The 20952-nt window shown below is 43.5% G+C and overlaps 1 protein-coding gene across 3 annotated transcripts in view; it reads left to right on the forward strand.

Moving 5' to 3' along the window:
* MEIS1 (Meis homeobox 1) overlaps positions 1-20952 on the forward strand; it is a 134088-nt gene that overhangs the window by 28772 nt on the left and 84364 nt on the right. For all 3 annotated transcript variants that reach the window (XR_011473175.1, XM_070429359.1, XM_070429360.1), the window contains exon 7: positions 187-298. Coding sequence is in view for 2 of the 3 variants with exons in the window: in XM_070429359.1 (XP_070285460.1) it covers positions 187-298 (112 nt within the window). In the remaining variant the exon portion in view is untranslated. The remainder of the gene's footprint in view (positions 1-186; positions 299-20952) is intronic.

Here is a 20952-nt window from a genome sequence, read left to right on the forward strand (position 1 = left end):
AGAAGCCGAAATGGGCCAATTTTCAATGTGCCCGTGGAGCTCTGAACTGGCACCATTTGCTCAGGGGGATGGGAAAGATGGCACGGCTGTCCCTCCTACCTTCCGTGGCTCTGTCGTGGGATGGGATCTGGTGGGACCAGTGTGACCAGACCACTCCATTTGGATTTCTGATTTGTGTCCCCACAGCCCTCTTGGAACAGAGATCACGACGACACAGCATCAACCCGTTCGGGAGGCACCCCGGGCCCTTCCAGCGGTGGCCACACATCACACAGCGGGGATAACAGCAGTGAGCAAGGTAGGACAGCTGTTCTCCTTATTCTCCTTTGCTATGTGTTTCATGTGTAAGGGTTGAAAAATCAGAATAGTCTAGTTGGTGACTATGATACAGCTTTTCCTAGAACATAAACCCCATCTAATATAAGAATCCGATCATCTTATTGTATGCCCCTGTCCTTTTATTCTTCTATGCCAGGCCAGCACCTGGGCACCTCCATCAAACAGGGCCCGGGATCAACTGAGGGAAAGACTGGAGAAGTAAAAGTTGGAATGTATGTGGACAGTATGCTACTAATACTGTGCTATACAAATATATTATTTGCCCTTAGAGGATTTTCAAGAGCTCATGAAGACACACCCACTAGGACTCCAAGTTAGCAATGTCTTCAAATGCTTAGAAGGCGGTGGGCCTTTCAGAAACCCATGTTGGGTGTCCCTCTCCACTGGGTTGAAGCCATATTTCTGAATTTACTTAATCTGAATCTCTTAAGTGCTCGACTTTATTGCAAGGCCAGACTACAGGCAATTAAGAAGAAAGGGAAAGAGATCAGCTCACTTTGGTTTGTGCTGCTCTCTGAATACCCGTACCCACGGATGTACTGGTCTGACCATAACTAAGTAGGAGATGAAGCTTTAGCCTGAAGCTAATCTTCAGCAAGAAGGTGGAGGAGTATCCCGATGTCTTGCATTGATTTTGATGAGGCCAGCGGCACTGGCTTTTGTGTCCAATGAATGCAACCAAAGTTTAAAGGAGTCTCCCCTATAAATCTGTAAAGACAGCTGTATTGAGGTTGACTGAGCCCACAGTAGGTACATACTTTACAATCGGCTTTGATGATCACATGTCATTGGAGTGCTGTTAGCCCACAAAAGAATTTTGTTTTCTAACTTTGACGCTCTCTACCAATTAGCACTGCAGTCCACAGTGAGGTTAGCATGATGAGTTTGAAAACAAAAACAGGAAAGTTAATTTTTTTGTAGGCACATGTATGCTATTTGGACTGGGAGTCACTTTTTTTTAGGCATCTGAGACATTTTCTAGTTCAAAGCAAAGTCGCTGACTTCATCACAACTCTCAAGCTAGTAAAAGTGGAGCCCGGAATAGTAAACTGGTTCGGAGCTGAGGCAGAAAGAGGTGACCTCGGCCCTCTGACTTTTACTGCAAAACGATACGCAGCACAAATCCATGGCGCCTTTTTTCTCGGGGGGTGGGCGGGGGGGGGGGTATGTGTCTGCATGTTGTGGTGCCACGGCTCACAGTGCGATAGATAGGGTGACGTCAGCACTGGCCACAGAGAGCCCTGCTTTCAGAATTCATCTTACACCAGGCGCCCCCCGAAAGGTGGGGATGGAGTCGCAGCTCTTTATCCTGTTCTCCAAAATTGCTACACGGGGTCATAGCCCAGTGCTTTTGTTTCTTTTTCTGTCTTCACTTCTGGCTTTTCAAATATCTGTCATCCACCAGCACGCAGGTAGTCGAGCTGCTGCTGCATTGAAGGCTTGGGAACAGCTAACACGTGCTTGAATTTAAAGTTATAACAGACTACGTTTCCTTCAACGTAATCCGATAAAAGGGTTTTCAGAGGGCACATGCCCCACCCGAGTCTTCCCCGCTGACATGTGATAACCAGGAGCTGGGAGTTTTGCATGCCCCTTTTCCCTTCAACAGTGCTCTCCACAGGCCCATTTGGTGATGAACTTGATTGTGACCAAGAGCCAGAGATCCTTGACATTGCTCGAGTTTTCCACTTACATTGTTTCTCGTTATCATTTTCATAAAAGACCACCACCTCAGTTTTTTTAAAACATTTTTTACATACATCATCTCCTTGGAATGGTCTCAGTTGACCCTTTCTGAAACAGTCCTGGGTGGCAGATAAAACAGGTCCAGCCCCACTGGACAGATGAGGGGGGAAAGGTTATGGGTGAGCCGAAGAATTTGTTGAGGTCCCTGTGCGGTGCCAGACCTAAAATTTTGGTTTCCTGATTATTTGTCTAAGATTCGTGTCTTCGTGCTCTCCTTCCCTGGTTCTCCACCAAAGAACTAGAGTCAGTTCCCTCCACCAAGGTCAAATAGAAACGTTCCCTCCTGACTTCCCCTGCCTCTCCACCACCTGCTTGATAATACAGGTGTCAGGAGTCCCACCTTTAGACTTCCCCGTGGGCTGTCTTTGGCAGTGTGATTTATTCCTTGCTAAATGCAGAGCGACGCCTAGAAGTGTTGCTGCAACAACTTATGTACATTTCCATGCCAACCATGACCCTTCTAAATCTTTTTTTCATCCCCGAGACCTGTGGAGCCGGGCCTCAGTGCAGCCTGTGGATTAACTGTGCACAGTGGCTTTTCCATGTTTTCCCGGTCTGCCTTTTCTGGCAGGCACGGGTGTGGAAGCCGTGCCAGCATTTGGCCCGTAGTGCATGTCCTAAACAGTTATTTACACAGTTTGAGTCCATTTTAGTCAACTGGGTAAATAACAACCCTCTTCAAAAGATTTATAAATCCATAAATATGTCTTTATACATACCCAATGGACAGAAATAACTCAATCTGTCAAGAACATATCCAAAGAGGTGTTTTCCCCACAGACAGCAGTAATACATATTTTAAAACTTTCTCTACTGTATTATTTGTACTGCATTTCTTTTCTCCTCGTTCCTTTTCAATTTTCGCCACTTCATTATGGCACCCGTGGTACAAAAGGAAGAAATCCTCGAGGCTTTGGTCCTCTGTTAAATAACCGTATCTGCCGCACAGTGTAGGCATATAACAGGCTATATATCTCGACTGAGTCCTGTTCTTTTGGACTTTCAAAGTAAATAATGGAAAATAAGTCATCCAGGAAATTCGTAATGTTCTGAAAGATTTCAAAATACAGTAACAATTTCTAGTTAGCGTTGCAGCAATTTGGGGGATTTTGAGTGCCTGATAATTTGCCAAAGTAGTGGCTGTTGTGACTGATGGAATAGTTTTAGTAAAAAATTTTTGCCTAAGCATTAAAAAAAAATACCAAATTGAATCTTGGGCATTCTAAAGAGTATTCAGAGAGGTAATTAAGAAAAAGCAAAGTATATTATTTTTTTTTCAGGAGTTTACTGTTCTGTTTATTCATGATTTGGGTAATCAATCTTTCCCCCAACTCAAATTACTTATCATGCAGCTCTTCCTCAGGACATCTGCTTTCATTTGATATTAGCACTCTGGGCCCCTCGCAGGGAGTTGGTGCTTTAATCAGTGAAGCTCCTTTAAGTGGGCATGGAAGAGGAAGGCCTAACAAATGTATTGGGTCCAGGGTTCTGCGGCCATTGCTATGACATTGATTTTGTCTACTCTTTAACTCTCTCAAAGCACTTCCAAAGACATGCGATGGAGTCTTTATTCTATCCCTGTCAATTATTTGCTATTTTCCCATTTCGGAAGAGAAAAAAGTCCAGCTCAGAAATATTGAAGAGTGAGTAGCTGTCAGAGTCTGCTCTTGGTTTTATCACAGCTTTGGGATGGGGTGTTTGCAGGATTCCCGAGCAGAGTCTCATAGGCTGAGGTAGACACTGGCAGATACGTGACTCTCTCATGTGTCTTATTTGTCCTACTGTGCGTTGCTGCCCGACTGACCGTCATCCGGGCCTACTCTAGGAAGCATGTGGTTTGGGGTGGGAGAATACCAAGCCAGTCTGCTTCCCTGGAAGGCAGCCGTTCTATGACTCATGGGTAGCTTTACATATGACGACCCCATTTTGAATTTGGGCGCTTCTCCTTTTTTGGTTCAAAGTCAAGAGCCATGAACACATGATCACAATACAATAATGAGATAACATAGTCAGGGCTGACGGTCAGTGTATTTCCATCTCTTGCTTGGTCAAGGAAGGAGGTCACAGAGGTTGAAAGAGGCTAAGAGACTTGCCCAAAGTCACAATCTGGTTGGTGGTAGAGTTGAACTTGAAACCATACAGTCTGATTCCAGAGCCCCAGCTCCTGACTATGGTATTCTATGTGACAAAGTGCTCTCGTGTGGCTAGGAATGGAAAAACAGATCATTTGATGGACATTCTTTCTGTTATCAATTGGACAACTCCTCCCCCGGAGTCCTCACTGGGCCTGGCGCCCTGCCTTGTAATAGTGACAGAGCTTCAGAAAAGACAGACTCAGCGTTAGCCTCAGGGGGTTATCCGCTGCTGGCGAGTGAGAATCTAGTGTTGTGTGCTAAATAGAATGATGATTGGGATATATACAGCGGAGCATGATGATTGATATGATTAATTTGTATTATGTATTAAGAGCCTATCCCATTTCACTCATTCACAGATTTATTGAATTGAGAATAGGAGCACAGAAAACAAGTAAGGGCATTTTTTTTTTCTGGCAGAACACTTTCCACTTAAAGCTCACCTCATTTTCCTCTTTTGTAAGGATAAAGAAAAAGTAGGATTGCTACATTGAAATTTGATGTAAAACATTTCAACCCGAAAGGGCTTTAACGGTTCCTGGAACCTCGAAAGCCCACTTATGAACTTCTCCTTTGGGGGGTAGGACTCAGATCAACAATTGTATCTTTGCTCCCTCTGGGGGGGAAAAAAAGGCAAAAGCAGCATGTTTCTTTAAAGAGGCACAATTGAAAAGCACTGCGACTTCTTTATAATGATGTATCAATAGTTGCAATGCCCCCCACTGTCCCATCCCCCTCCACGCCAGCTTTTGTGTGAGTTCAGGCAACCTATAGGCAGAAGGCAATTCCATTTATTATTGAAGGGACTCTCAAGGCAGTTGTTTCAGACCTGTGAAGCCAGCAGGCAGAGCTGGACGGGAGGGGGTGGGAGCCAGGGGAGAGGGAGGTGGGGAAGGGCCACATTATGTTCCAGATGACTAAGCAACGATTTATATACCAGCTCGCCTTTTTACATGAAGAAGAAAAGTAATAACAGCCCAAACCCCGGGCGTTTGAAACAGTCAGCTGTCCGATGAATAATGGGATAGGTGGGAAGGAGCACTCTGATTGGATGTCTTAATGAGCACATTTCGCACAGAGTTTGGGCTGCAGTTCCCCTTGACCTTTGCCCTTTATTGACCAAACTGACACTTCATTTTTCACATACTTCCAATTATGGCTCGGCTTAAGTGTTGCCCTCCCTCCTTTATTTCTTTCCTACGGACAACTTGAGAGTGGTGGAGGGGACAGAAGATATTTTAATTTGAAAAACTACCTTAGCAACTCAGGTTTAGGGTGTAATCTGTTATCTGCAGGTTTTTAGATGAAAACACACACACACACAGTGAATGCTGCTTTTTGAGAAACAGTCTCTCTATTTAAAAAAAAAAACAAACCCCATCTGATTTTAAAAACAATGTTTAGAATAACCTAAGAACCCTGAAAATGAAGAAAAACGTTTAACAAAGAGTGGTGTGTGTGTGTGTGTGTGTGTATGTGTGTGTGTTTTCATTTTATTTGTCTGTTGGCCAGAGTGAGTTGAATGAACTATTTTTGTGCGCAGTGGCTTCTTAATGCCTGTACTTCACGGGGAACTTCTTATATTTCAGTGGCACTAGAATGCACTTCCAGTGGAGAGGAGGGAAAAGTAAAATATAACTGGCCACAGGCCTCAGCCCTTGGACCTCGGCAGCCCCGTGTGTTCCTTAAGTTGCACTTAATGCTGGACTCTAAGTGGCCCCGTGGCCCCTGCAGGCCAGTGGCAGGCGGAATGGGAAAATGATTTCCTGATGGGAAAAGTCAGGTGTAAAAAAGAAAGGGGAAGTTATTACACTCCGCAAACCCCCGTTATCTAAAGGTCCTTATCATTAGCTTATCAAACATGTGGAATTAGATGGTTAGACAGAACTGTTTTCCCAGGAACGCCCCATGTGAGAGTCACCTTTCCCCTTATTGACTCATCGAGTGGGAGTAACTGTTTTCTGTTCTCCATTGGCTTGGCTTTTAGCATCATGAAAGCAGGTCATCTTAAAACCAAGAAATATAACTTCCCCACCTAAAAGTAGTCACTGTATATCAAGGGGCATGAACTTGGCCATAAGTGTCTTCACAGAAAGTGCATTTTCTCACTATTAGGCAATATCTCTAGTCAACTTGAGGTCATTGTTTTTCTTCTTAACTGAAAAAAATGCATTTGAAATTATTTACTCTCAAATAGATTTCCCTATAACACAAGACTGTTTGTCTCCAATGTGGATGAAGTGTTACCTGTTTTATTATGTAGCCCTCTGGCATCTCCATGGCATATTTCTACTATAATATGGTAATAAAAGAATGTGTAAAAGGCAGACAAAGGTTCTGTCTTTTTTCTGTAAGGTGACCTCTGTTACCAAGTAACTGCTTTACTTATGAGCTTATTAAAAACTCAAAAAATGAGCTTTTCATACTTCACAGGCATTGATGTGAAAATGAGCTGTCCTGTGAGTAGTTTTCTTGATCATTTTTAGAACAATTGATTAGCCAAAGAGCTACTGTCATTAGTTGACATTGACTGATAGCAATTTGTCACAAGCTCTGAAGGTCAGCGAGGCGGTTGGAGTTTCAGCATGCCTTTGATTGACCTTTACTGATTCCATCCTCATGTGATTGGGTTTGAATAGGTCTGGCCTTCGATTAGAAAAGACAGGGCATTAGTCAACAGGGTCATCTCTTATATTTTCTGTGGATTGCTCATTTTTGTGTATGTGTGAATTCATGGTCTGGATAGCTTATCAAATTTAGTACTCTAACTTTTGAAACTTAACACAATTCGGTTTTCCCATTGTTTTGCCATGTTAGGGTGGACTCTGTATGTGATGTTGACTTTGCTACTGACAGTTGCCATGGTCACCTGTGCAGACACGGGTTTTTTGTTTTTTCGTATGGAATGGGTTGGAATTTTGTTGTTGGTGTTGCTGTTGGAGTTGTTTCTTAAAGAATATCAATTCCGTTGTGACTTGAAGAACTCCTAAAATTATGCACCAGTTCTTTGACTTCCTTAGAATTAATTACATTGGTCTCTCAAGAATCATGGGATAGTTTTAAATTATAAAAGGAGAGGTAAAGAATTATACGCATTATGATGTTATGTCAATCATCATTTAGCTCTGCAGTCAGAAGATGGGGAAACTTTTTAAAAAATATATCTTCCTTTCGCTTCACTCAGTCTGCATACATTAGAGCACGCTCCCTCTGTACCAGCCTTAGCCTTTCAGGGAGAGAGGAATATACTTTCTATTGTAGTTGACCCAGAAGGTACTGGCTTATAAGGCTCAGTTCTTTCCTTCTAAGATTGTAAGGTATTATTCCCCTCAAATGCATCACACATAGAAGAATGTATTCTGAACTCATATTAATAGCATGCATTTTATTGCTTTACATAAATAATAAAAATGGCGATCTGAGTTGTAGAAATGCAGATCTTAATGTGTAATTATTTAATTCAGTTTCTAACTGAGACCTTTCTCTTATTCTCTCTCACCTTCCTTTCTTCTCCCGGTTCTGCATGGGGTTTTAAACTATAAGCTAACACTTGTTTTTCAGGTCAGCCCTCCCAGGCATTCCAGGGCTACCACACACAGCCTGGCACAGCTTAAATGTGTGTTTCAGTTTCTACCCAAGAAAATAAACCAGGAGGGAATCCATTGTCCCACGCGGTGGATTCTTCACACGGTGTCATTCTTGGCAAGGCCAGAGTGGGGAAGTTAATTTTAGGGAAGCATCCATTTAATATAGCCCAAGGAGATAAAAAGAGTCTAGGATTGTAATCGTTTCTGCAGATGGGCCAAAATATTGTCATGAGTTGTATTTAAACAGGGAAATATACATTTATACATTCTAGTCAAGTCATCAAAAGTGTATTAAGCACTTATGTATGGAGGTGCTCTGTGTGAGGCTATAAAATGAGTAGGTCATAGTATTTGCCCTCAGGAATTTTGTGTGTGCCATCAAGAACACCAAGCATAAGTAAGTGAAATGTTCACTAAATACTGAGTATTCTTAGGGAGCTGAGTTTATTTATTTCACCACATACCAATTACCCAGACACAGTGAATGAACTCTGGTCAGGGATGTTGACTGAAAGACAAGGTGAGAGGTATTTAGTCTAACCTGCAGAAAGACACCTTGAACTTGGTCCTCTGACTGTCATAGAGGCTCAGTATCTCTGGGGCCCTGTGAGCCCAACTTTGATCTACAGCACTGTCTTGGGCACTCGGTTCCACCCTCCCACACAGCCAGGTGGCCAGCCAGGGCCTCTGCATGCTGAACCATTGGTGTTGTCATTGGGCATTGCTTTCTCTACCATTAGTCACCTGGCTGCTGACTCATACTGATCCTCTTCTGGGGACCTTAACATTTTGGGAGTGGGGGTGGGGATCTCTTTGGCAATGTGGTGAAGTCGAGGGGTATCTTGTCAGAGTAATATTTTTTTTAATGCATAAAGCAAAACACATAGGACTATGAGGGACAGTAATTATATTGAAATCCAGGTATCAAAATACTTTAAAACACACACAAATGATCATATAGGGATATGAGTGCTCTGTAACTATGCATTAAGTATAAAGGTCTAGCACTAATTCTATTGAAATACTGGCAAGTGTAAATGGCATTTTAAGGTATCTGTGACACCTGTATTGTGATATATAAATATGATTTCCATTGGTGACAAAGTCTCAGGTCCTGCTAATAGTTCTGTGGTTCCTTATCTGGGTATACACTTGAAAGAAATGCTAATTCTAATTAAAGTTTAGTGAGAAGAAAATGTAAATTTTTTCCTTCCAAAGTATATGGATCTTCTGAGTTCTAACCATGGACCCCTTTATGGGGAGTGGGGTCTATGTAGTGCAGGTTAAAGACTTCTAAACTTAAGTGTCACCTGCTGGAAGCGATCAGTGAACCTGCAGATTGGGGGAAGTGACCCTCTTCTGTGTTGTCATGGTATCCAGTGTCTTATCCTTTGTCACATATTGAAATGAGCCATTCATTCATAGCATCCTGGGAGGCACTAGTCTTCATCTTTAAACCTCTTATGCCCAGCGTAGTTATGGGCACTTGGCCACTGATGGATAATTATTTATTAAAGAGGATCGGGAACCCTCTCATGCTTTCAAATTGTGATTGCACTGTATTCCCTTAGGACTGGTTTCTTCTGGGTGGCAGATGGCTCATCTCACATGGCAATCTCTGTCGAAACGTAAATAGATACTGAGGTCTCACCTGTCCAGGCTCCAGAGATGTGTTTGAACAGGAGGACTCAGGAAAGATTCAATGGGTAGCTCTTCTCAGAACTTGGTGCTAGATGGGCTTAAGATTGTACCTTAAATCATGCCACCCATATAATTGCCTGTTCTGTCTCCTCCTACTCTTGGGTACCATCCTCTGGCCCAGGGTGAGCTTCTAATAAAGGGTGGGTGGGGACCTATGGCAACATTTTAGTATCTTCCAAGGAATCTTAGGGCAGGGGGAAGGATGAAATCCATGGCAGGAGTAACTGTGCTGCTGTGGGAAGGTGCTTTTGTCCAGTGCCGTTCCCAGCAGCAGACAGGATTCCACGCCGGGGATGTGATATGTAGCTCAGCTCCTGAATTTATCTCTCTCCCTCGTGAATGCTAGCACTAATTAAGGATAGTGGTAGAGGTTTTGGCTGCTGGCCTAGCAAAAACTAACCCAAACAGTAAATTTATGCCAAGCATTTTCCTTAAAAAGGGGTAGGCGTTGTCTACCTCGCACATTGATTGGTCCCAGAAGTGTAGTTGGTGAGTTGGGTTTTGCTCAAGTGTCTGCCTTTGTGGATTAGTTCAGTCTTGCAGATAATTTTCCGTAATTACTTAACCTAGATGCATTCTGTTTGATTAGTACAATTAGCTTTGGCTTTCCCCCACTTACCAATATCAACCCATATGCATTCCCTCCTAGACATAGGTCATCTTATTTCCTAACAAGGAATGAAAGAAGAACTTGCTTTTACTTATTTCCATATCAGGAGAAAAAGAGAACATAACCTTACCTAGAAAATTTTAAATATTCTTCAAAACCATATATTTCTAAGAAAGGGGGGATTGAAAAGTGAATGCAGAAGATACTGAAGTTGCCAATAGGCTTGTTGCTAGATTATTAGAATTAGATCAATGCTGTCTCTTTAAATATTTTGTTTGTGGTAGCTTGAATGTTTCCTTGCGTGCTCTATTACAGCGGGACAGGGAGCATCTTGACACCCTTGTGTACTTTTTGAGACCTTAGAAAAACTGAGTCCTAGCCAGGTTTGCTCAGTGCTTAGAGTGCTGGCCCATGGACTGAAGGGTCTCAGGTTTGATTCCAGTCAAGGGCACATACCTCGGTTGCAGGCTTGATCCCTGACCCTGGTCAGGGGTTGAGACATGTGTGGGAGGCAACCAATTGATGTATCTCTCTCACATTGATGTTTCTCTTTTTCTGTCTCTCCTCTTCCCTTCCACTCTCTTTGAAAATCAATGAAAAAAAAAATATCTTCAGGTGAGGATGAATAAAAATTTAAAAAGATGTATCTTTATTTTAAAATGCATTTACATATTCTCCTCTTCATTCTAAGAAAGGATTTAAGGAAAGTAACAAACATATGTAGTATACAATAAGATAAAAATAAGTAGATGAGGACATTAATTAATTTATTTTTTTAAAAGTATATTTTTATTGTTTTCAGAGAGAGAGGGAGAGGGAGAGAAAGATAGAAACATCAATGATGAGAGAGGATCATTGATTGGCTGCCTCCTGCACACCCCCTCCTAGGGATCAAGCCCGCAACGAGGGCATGTGCCCTTGACCAGAATTGAACCCGGGACCCTTTAGTCCACAGGCCGATGCTCTGTCTACTGAGCCAAACTGGCCAGGGCTAGATGAGGACATTTAAATGAAAGGAAAATAAACAAGAGGCCAGTCATAAGAGTAGTACAAAACAATATGACTTAAAAGATTATGTACAGATGTACAGTTGCTAGAAATAGGCAGATAATTTGGCTCTGAGCTTCCTGGCAGCCAAAATGAAGAGTGAAATATAATTAGTTACAAGAGTTATGGCTTCCATGGAGGTTGCTCAGAAGAATCCCTTTGATTGGCATAAAGACCTGAGAGAAGTTTTCCCACGTGTCCTCACACAGGGATCCAGTGAATGGCTTAGAGTGACATCTTCAACATCACCTATAGGACGCCTCTTGCATCCCCCTTAGCCAGCACAATGCTGCAAGTATAAGTGCCTGATAAATATTTGATTGACTGATTCGACTAGATGCCTGATTCGGATTCAGCCCATTGTTACTTTAACCTTATTTTGGTATCTAAGCTAGTCTTGATTTCCGTGGTTTGAAACAGGTAATGGCCTGTCTTACCAAGAACCAAGGTGCTGATTACTTGGTGATGCCATGGGGCCTTTTCTCCCATTTCTATCTCCTTCTTCTGACCATTTCATGGTGGGCCAATTCCACTCTCCAGTCTTTCCTCCCTCCACCTGCGGCTGGGAAGGCGAGTGCGGATGCTCTTGGCATCCTGGTTATGGTCCCCTGATAGAGGGTCAGCGGAGCGGGGAGATTCAGATACGTGGTGGTAAAATGAAGGGCTGAGCTGGGATGACAGCATGATAGGGTTCAGGCGCCACAGTCTTTGAAACAGGAAGTTCTGAGGGAATAGGATTGTAACCTATAAAACGGGAGATGTCTGTGTGAAACATCTATTTGGTTTATCGCATTCCAGCACTAAGAACATCCCCTTGTGTGAAAAGAATAAATTTGGTGCAAATAAAAGGTATTGCTTGATATTATGACTTTAAAGCTTATGAGAGGAATGCTCCCATAGGTGCTGCAGGTGAAGACAGAATAGTCCCATTCACTAACTTAGTGGGCATTGATTGAATGTCCACTGTATACCAGCCCAGCGCCAGGTGTAAGAATTCAGAGTCAAAGAGGCCTTTCCTGGGATGAAGAAACCAACAGATCAGGGGAGGAGCCAACAGTTAACATAGAGTAGGTGGAGTCTGACCACTGAGTAGGCTTCGTGGAATTTGGAAGTAGAGGAATGGCATCTATAATGGGCAAATAGGAGGCAACTGCCTGGCACAGGCATGCCCTCACCCCGGGATTCCAGGGCAGGCATCCTTCATGGATCTCAGCTCCCTTTCTCATCAAGCCTGCTTGGGACTCGGACCTGAGTCCTTGTCCACACAGCGCTCCAGAGCCCCGACCCATCCCCCAGAGTTAGTCCTCCAAGAAGTCTGCTTCTGATCCCCAGCCTCCCATCTGGCTCCTCCAAGGGGTGAGTCTGTGATGGAAACTTGGGGCAGATGGAGGAGTAGCAGAGCACTCGAGGCAAAGAAATTGGTTTGAGTAAAGGGACGGCTTAGTGCATACCTCAGCGTGAGCAGAGAACAGAACGTGGGGAAGCAGGAGTTGGAGGTGAGGCCAAGAGAGGGCAGGGGCGGGACCATGAAGGCTCCTAGGTGTTGTCCTCAGGAACTGGAAGTTTGGATGAGAGGCAACGAGGAGTCACTGAAAGTGTGAGCTGTGTCATGGTCAGAGCTGAGTGAAGGAGGAATCACTGCGGGTTGGGAAGGGCAGGAGCCAGCGCTACAGTTGTGCAGAAATTTCGGGCTGTGAAGTCAGGCAGAGGGAAGGGGCTGGAGAGGAAAGCTTTGGAGGAGGAGCCTGGACCAGCCTGAGACACTGAGTGGTTTGGGGGCGGTAGTTTGGAAGGTTTAGAATCATGCAAAGGTTTCAGAATTCTGCCCTATAGACCACAGGTCCCTTCTGGCATCTTCTCTGTCTTCTCACATGTAGCTTGTCTCTAGATGTGAGGATAGGATCGCTGGTCATTGCTGGCTGTGTATCTTACCCCACACCCTGGCTGGACAGAAGTGACATTGTCTCCAGCCCTTCCTGAGGGTGGCTTGAAGAAGTCCAGCCATCTCTCTCTCTCTCTCTCTCTCTCTCTCTCTCTCACCTTTCTTTCCCATGGAGAAGGTTCTGGCTCCATGGGGACCAGGGGCTGGGTGGAAGGGAAGAGGCCGGCCACGCTATCATGGGAATTTGGTGACTCATTTCATCAGTTGACTACTCTGAAAATAAGGTGACTTCCCCCTTTGCTTGACAACTGATTGATGAGCATTTCCTGAGCACTTGCAGAGTGCATGTTTTGTTTCACGGGCCTTCGTGCTCACGCACTCCCAGTGGAGTCTAACCCTGGCGTGCTTCAGCCTTCCCACCTCCCAGGCTAGGGAGTTTTCTTTGTACGTAGAATCTTCAAAACTTACCAGACTCCAGGATGGGGAATAATATACTCCTGTGCCTGCTGATACAACTCTGCTTATGTTCACTTTTTGCCAGAATGTTAAAGAAGGAAGGGTTATGGTTTAATACTGCAACAGCGTTTATTTTGACCAGATACTTACCATGTCTACATTGGAAGTTGTCTTTTAAAAAGAGTGCACTTTATGTTGTGTGTCTGGAATTGGTTTCATTCTTAGTTTCCACTTTCTTTCCCAGGATGTGAGTTTGTATATTTTTAGAGGGATTGTCCTTTATTTCGATTCCAGGTGTCCTAACCCTCTTGATAGGAAAGGAGTCAGCTTTGGAGAACAGGAATTGCTCTGCTAAAGGATGGGCTGTTAATAGAAGCCGTATAGGGAGAAGGGGAAGCATTACTTTGAGGCTCCAAGACTGTTCCTTGGATTCATTGTTCATAACAGAAGTGGAGGCAACAGGCTTGCATTATGTGGGTCAGGAGTCGTCGTTTTAGGTAGTAGCCATAGTGCTTAGGTTTGGTATTTTCATATTTCAAATGGAGGCAGTAAGTTTAATGTGTCTTACTTTGCAGCTGGAACAGATTCTATTTTTAATCTGTAAGTCGAATGTGGCATGGAGCCATGTGCTGTCCGGATCCAAATGCATAACTCCTGTTGATATCAGTGAGTTTCATGATGGATTGGAAAGAAGTTATGTGGCCTTTATTCCAAATATCTATCTGACTCTTTAGAATTAAGCATGCTGAACAAATCCTACCACTTTTCAAGTTAAAAATGAGGTATTTTCTAACGGAGCAACCATGCTGGCTTAAAGGAATAATGCAAGAGTTCCAAATACACACACACACACACACACACACACACACACACACACATCTATAGAATTGGTTTTCAGGCAGAGAGGCAACTGGGCTCAGGAACCCGGGCAGCATAGCAAAGGACAAGGTTGTATTGAGCTGCACAAAATTGCCTTTAAATAGAAAAGATAAGGGGAGAAAGCCTTTTCTTGGGATGGTGCCCTGCTCATGGGAGTACACACGTTATTGTTGGTGAGTAGTTCTAGCAAGAGCCCTCCAACATGTCCGTCCTCCCTGCTATTACCCAGTGGTGGGAATGGGATGGCAATCTTCATTCAGAACTGACTGATGTTTGCATCGATACATAAATGGACTCAAATCATAATTGTTGTAACAGGAGTGTTTGATTGCCTGGCAAGGACCTTGTTCCGAGATAGCTTCTGGATCACCTGTTCGTTGGGAACATTTGACAGACCTCATGTTTATTACCCAATTGAATGTCAGTAGCAATTTCAGCTAAAGATAAACAAAAATGCAAGTACTTGTTGACCTTGACTTTCTTCCACAAGAGATTGGACTTGATGGCTCTATTGCTGTGCAGCTGATAAGGGATATAAACAGCAGTTTGAGGGAAATGTTTTATTCCCAGAGGAAAATGCCCTATTTGCTGTGGGAAATGGCAGTAGACATGCATACCCTTGGCCAGATTTTCTTAATTCACCTTTATTTGAGCTGTGGGAAAAAGATACGGGGCGGGGGTGGGAGATACTTTTTATGGCTTCAATATACAATTGCAAAGATTGGTATAACACGAATATGGTAGTTAGCAGAATGAATACAATTTTGGAAGAAGGAAATGATGTTTCTATGATTCATGGCACTTAGTAATATGATTTCTTTTGAAACTATCACATTAATGTAATACTGCGTTTCAGAGATGCAGATCTTATAAAAATGCAATAGACTTATGGTGCCAAAATGTCATTGGTTAGTGATCTCACCCAGGGGCAAAGAGAGAGGAAACTGACCTAGTGGGTATATTTACATGGGACACTACAGAAGGGCACGGAGGGGTGTGGCAATCAACACTTTCCTTTGGGCACAAAGTTGTAAGCTCCAGATTTAAATCAAGCAACTCGGGGCCATTAAGGATTCCCATTTGTGGGTGAGGCATAAAGCCTCGGCAATGTGTCCTTTTTGCCCTTAAAAACCCCACTGCATTTTCCTTTCGAGGAGAGGTGCTCTGGCTCAATGCCACTGGCGTCAACTTTTGCTCTTAAAATGTTGTTTTGATGCACAGTGTAGTGATGGCTGAATTGATTTCTGTGCATAAACGGTGGCCTAGATTCTTGCCCTGTGGAAATCCATGGAATTAAGACTGTAGATTCCCGGAGTGATAAGAGGTAAGCAAATGATTAGATATGCATGCAGGGGGGAAAATTGAGATGCTCATAGAATGGAAATAAGGCTCTATATCATTTGCAAGTTTAATGTAAATGTAAGCCACTAATACAACTAATAATTTAATGCTAATATGTGAGAGGGAGTAATGTAATTCTAATCATTTTCTACTTGGTGTTTTCTCAAAGAGTTCTGAGCAAAAATGTACTGTACTGAAATGTGTCCCTGGCTACCCAGGATGAAAATCTGGTCTGCCGACAGCTGTGGCCCTTATGAAACCTCTGGGATACTAGGGACTCAAATTTCTCTCTAGATAGATGATGCGGGACAATTTGAGATGGCAGAATCTAAGCCAGGGTTTCTCGCAGAGAGGGTTAGCACACTGGGCTATGCGATTCATCCAGTAGACACCCAAGCTGAGAGCTGGTCCAGCATGCCTTTGTCAGTAGTCACTGGTAGTAATTCATCACAGACTATAGTTTTTCTAAAACTATTTGACCCTTTATCCATTTTTCAAAGATTTCCTGATGAAGATGTCTCAGGCAAGTTTTGGATACATTTTGTTTTTTTTAGAACAGGTCCTTTGAATGACATTTAAAAATATAAGTAAAGAAAGCCATCCCATATAAAACCAACAGGGAACAGGGGTTTTCTCTGTCTTTTAAAAAGCTGCAGTGGCCCAGCCTACATGGCTCAGTGGTTGAGCGTTGAACTATGAACCAGGAGGTCATGGTTCAATTCCCGGTCGGGGCACATGCCCAGGTTGTGGGCTCGATCCCCAGTGCGGGGGTGTAGGAGGCAGCCGATGAATGATTCTCTCTCATCATTGATGTTTCCATCTCTGTCTCCCTCTCCCTTCCTCTCTGAAATCAATTTAAAAAAATAAAAATAAAAAGCCACAGTGACAGCATAGAAGAGCCCATGTCCCCCAGGCTGCTCTGCCAGCGCCCCCACCCCCCCATACGTGGAACTTCTTTGAAGAATAAGTGCTTGCTGACTTCCACGTTTGCGTGCAACTCCTATGAGGAACAGTGCAAATCTCTGCAATGACAGATGCCATTGCTGATTATTATGATGTCCATTCCTTGGTGAATGAAATTAGGAAGAGTTCCTGTCTGACATGGCACATACCCTTCCCTGACACAGAAAGACTGTAACCTAGAATCCTTGTAAAAAAATAACAAAAATCCCCCCACATCCTCAGGATTGCTGGTGATTCTTTGATTAATATGTTAGCAATGAGCAGAGAGGGGTCTGCTGCCTCGGGCCTCCTGGTCCCTGCAGCAGGAGGGCACCCCACTCCCAGCCCAGGCTCCTGTGGGCTACAGGCAGGGATGTGGGAGGGTGTGTTCTGCATTCCTCCCCGTAGTCACTGAAGGATGTGGCAAGGACATGAATTGTTTGTGGCTGGCTCCCCGTCCTGCTGGTAGGAAAGACTTCTGCGTTTATCTGCATTTTTCTGAACACCAGCCGCTGTGTAGTCACGTCCTAGGCCACTTTGTGGGAAAGCTTTCTTTATGGTGGATGACGTGGCATTTCTTGTCACTTCCTCAAATTCCTCCCCGCTGCCTATCAGCATTGCCCTGCACTTATCTGGGTTGAGCCTCCGCCAGCCAGAGCTAATCCAGGTTCCTATTTCAGAGGAGCAGAATGACAGCAATGACGCTGCCGTTTCTTGGCTCCTGACCTGGAGTGTTGGGGGGACGGAGCCTAGAGAAGAGGGGTTCAAGAGTTTGGGGGGCATTGGCTTGATGTTCCAGGCTGGTACCCAGAGCCCCCTCTTCATTCCCATCAGTCTTACTTCTCCATAAGGCTGACAATATGATTTATTTTGATGTGGAATTGGAGGTACCTTTTCCAACTCCAACCTAAAGAAATAAAGGGCGCCTTTTCCTGCGCTTGCTCTCAGTCCTTCTGCCGAGGTTGGCTCTGACTATTTTGAGCCTCTCAGAGGCACTGCTCTGAATTGGGACTTAGAGAATCAGCGACATGTGGCTCTTTTGTTCTGATTTTCCACTATTTGACAAGTATTCGTTGAACGCCTACTATGAGCCATGCACAATGCTGGGGGATGGTGAAATAACATATTTTTCATGCTTTCAGTTTATGAAATGTGTCCCCGTGACTTTGTTTGTGAGCCTTACACCAACAATCTTATAGCAGGGCAGCGATTCACATCTCCATTTTTAGGTGAGAATTGCCAAAGTCTGAGAGGGAATAAGTGGGAAAACACCAGGGCCTGAATCAGTCAGATTTTTTTTTTCAACTCTGACACCTTTCTTTTATACCAGGTTAGGAAGTAACCTAGTAACTGATATTTTTTTGGTCCATTTATTTCTGAAATGCATTCACCAGTCGGTCTTCTGTCTCTCATGAGGAAGAGAGAAAAGGATAAAATTAGGAAGGAGCTTTTGAAGGAAGTGATCAGGCACTGCTTAGCATTGTATTTCATTCACTCACTCACTCACAGAGTACCTCCAGTATACCAGGCACTGTGCTAAATCCGGAGACAACAAAGATTAATAAGACCACTTCCTGGCCTCAGGAAATGTAGAGTTCGGTGTTTGTTGATCCCTTCACTTCTGAATTAAGAAACGTTTGAGACAAAGATATTTCCCGATGATGTTCTCTTTAGGAGTTACCTACTTTTTCATCCAATTCAGTGGATGCTCTTACTAATTTTCAAGCATGAATGGGTTTCAGCGTCTGACTAAATCTGAAGCAAGAATATATTGGTTGTTTCCTATGGAAAAAATGGCTTAGTTTTCACTTCTTTGGGCAGAAGAACCACCTAAACTCACTTATAAAGAGGGGGTAATATTAGTACCTACTTATAGGATTGTTGAGAAGATTAAACGAATTGATGTGTTGAACTTAGAAGAGTGCCTGGCACGTAGTAAACATGTATGTGCTAGCTGCTATCACCATCACCATCACCACCACCATCATCATCATCATCATCATCATCATCATAGGGTTTGTTTTTCTCTATGAAAAAGAGAGACTCAGGTTCGGACTGAGTGTGGGTGATGACGTAACAAGCAATTAAGAATCTGGTACTATTCCAAAATGTGTCCTCACTTTACAATGGAGAGTGTTTATCTGCCCTTTTGTGTCAGGACAGAGAGCATTCTACACTGGGTGGACCCCTGAGACTTCCACTCCTGTAAGCCTCCCTTCTATTGTCCATCACTCCCAAATGTCCCAGGTTATAAATCTGTCACTTTTACTTTAGGAGGAAAAGCTAAGGAAGAGAATGGTTAACACTTGGAGTGGGGGAAACGAGTTAAGTCGGCTCGCGTGAATTGCGAGTACTCCGCGGGAGCCGTCTTAACTCGGTTCATATAGATTTGCGGTGGAGTGCGGGAAACGTGTAAACTCCGGCCGATTGTAACTGCGTATTACCAAATATTTGTTTGTTTGCCGTTCACAAAGATACCTACCTGCGTATGCGAACCGTTTCATACCCATTGGGGTAATAGGTATCATAAAAATCCCTGATTTTGCGCGGGAAACCTAAATAATTGCCCGCGCCATCTTATATTTTGGCGGGAAATTCACCCCACACCGGAGTGTTAAGAAGAGACTTAGATTGCAGATGATAATTAGGTTACCCCAAGGTCACTGGTCCACTGGATTCTTTTTTAAGAACAACTAGAGCTATTTCTACACCACATATGAAGGTGTCTGTGAGAAAACGAGGATTGCAGTGTCAATCAAGGAGACACGGTGAATGGGGTCGGGTTCTGTGTTCTCGGAAGACCACGGTGCACTTGGCTCGCAGGAGCCCAGGTAGGATCAGAGGAAGTATCTACTCACTAACAACCTTTGTTTTCACATTTCTGGTCTCAGTCTCATAACAATAATCTCTGGTCTTTGATGAAGCTACTGAGCAGTATTAGGCCTTTGAATTTCAGGATGCCATGTTATCAGTACATTTTAAGATATAGAAATGTAATTCTTAGTATTACAGATACATTTTATCAAATAGTATATAGAGCTTGAGGACTAGGTTTGTGGCTATTGCAGTTGGTAAAATCGGGTTCAAGCTATCGCTTGTCTATTAATAGTGAAGAGGAAATGTTGATTCTGGGAAATTAATGGGAGGCAACTCTAGATTCACAGGCAGGTCTTTATTGTTTATAGCAAATCAGCTTTACTGCTTCTTTCACCTATGAAATGGCTGGGGGTGCTGCCTGCCCCTCTCCCCCTCCCCCACCTCACTGTTCATGCCTCTTTTCTTTCTTCTTTACTTGCACAGTGTTGCAGCCTAGTCATAGTGAGAGCATAGAAAGTCTACTTTCTATTTGGACTATTTAAATTTTTTCTATCCACTCTCTCTTGACATAGTAATGTGCTGTGAATTTTTGGGCTAAGTTGCAAACCCATCCCTTGTCAAGGGAGAAGAAGTGGTTTTCTAACCACCAAACACGATCCAGTTCCTTTTAAAGAGAGGAATTCCTTCTGCACGTGGTGATGACTCTGTTCTATTGTAGCACAACACCCTGGCTCTCACTCCAAAGCTAAGGACGTAGAAAATGAAAAATACAGGCTAAGACTTGTGGAGCACTGCATTGAGATTCTTTGTCCTCATATTACGTGTTAGTGTTCTCCCAATTTTCTACTATGAAGATTTTCATACCTATAGAAAAGTAGAATGAATAGTATAATAAATGCCCGCAACCCACCATTCCATTTCAACAATGGTTAACATTTGGCCATATTTGCTTTGTCTATCTACACAGATACACATGTATTACTATATATTGCTATAGATTTCTCCTTTTACGAAAGGAATATTTAAGAACCCGTACATTTCTGAGGAAAGAGATAAATCAGTGATACCTAAATTCCCCCATCAAAGCTTTGAACATTGGTTTTGGTGTCACGGAAGCAAATGCTGAAACCTCAGGAAGCACAGTTGTGGTTGGCTCCACGTGAGGACCAGCTCACGGTGATCAATTATTATGTTAAATACTTGCGTCTGTGCACTTCACACTGGGAACTTCTAAGTGTATTTCTATTAGCGGTAGGGGGGACTGGGAAGACATCTGTGGTTGGAGTGCAGGTGCTTGGTGCCATCCCCACGGGATAATTTACAAGCCCTGTGCTCTGGGTTGGACAACTCGCATAACCTCGCTGAGATGAAACTTCTTCTGTAAATAACAGACGTTGGGCTAAGATGATTGAAATGTTTTTTCCCTTCAGTTCTGAAATTCTAAGAACCAAGTTGAAACTTTGCGTACAG

This window comes from Myotis yumanensis, unplaced genomic scaffold, assembly GCF_028538775.1.
Source record: "Myotis yumanensis isolate MYYU_CA2020_CCGP unplaced genomic scaffold, mMyoYum1.0.hap1 SCAF_11, whole genome shotgun sequence".
In the NCBI taxonomy this organism is placed as follows: domain Eukaryota; kingdom Metazoa; phylum Chordata; class Mammalia; order Chiroptera; family Vespertilionidae; genus Myotis; species Myotis yumanensis.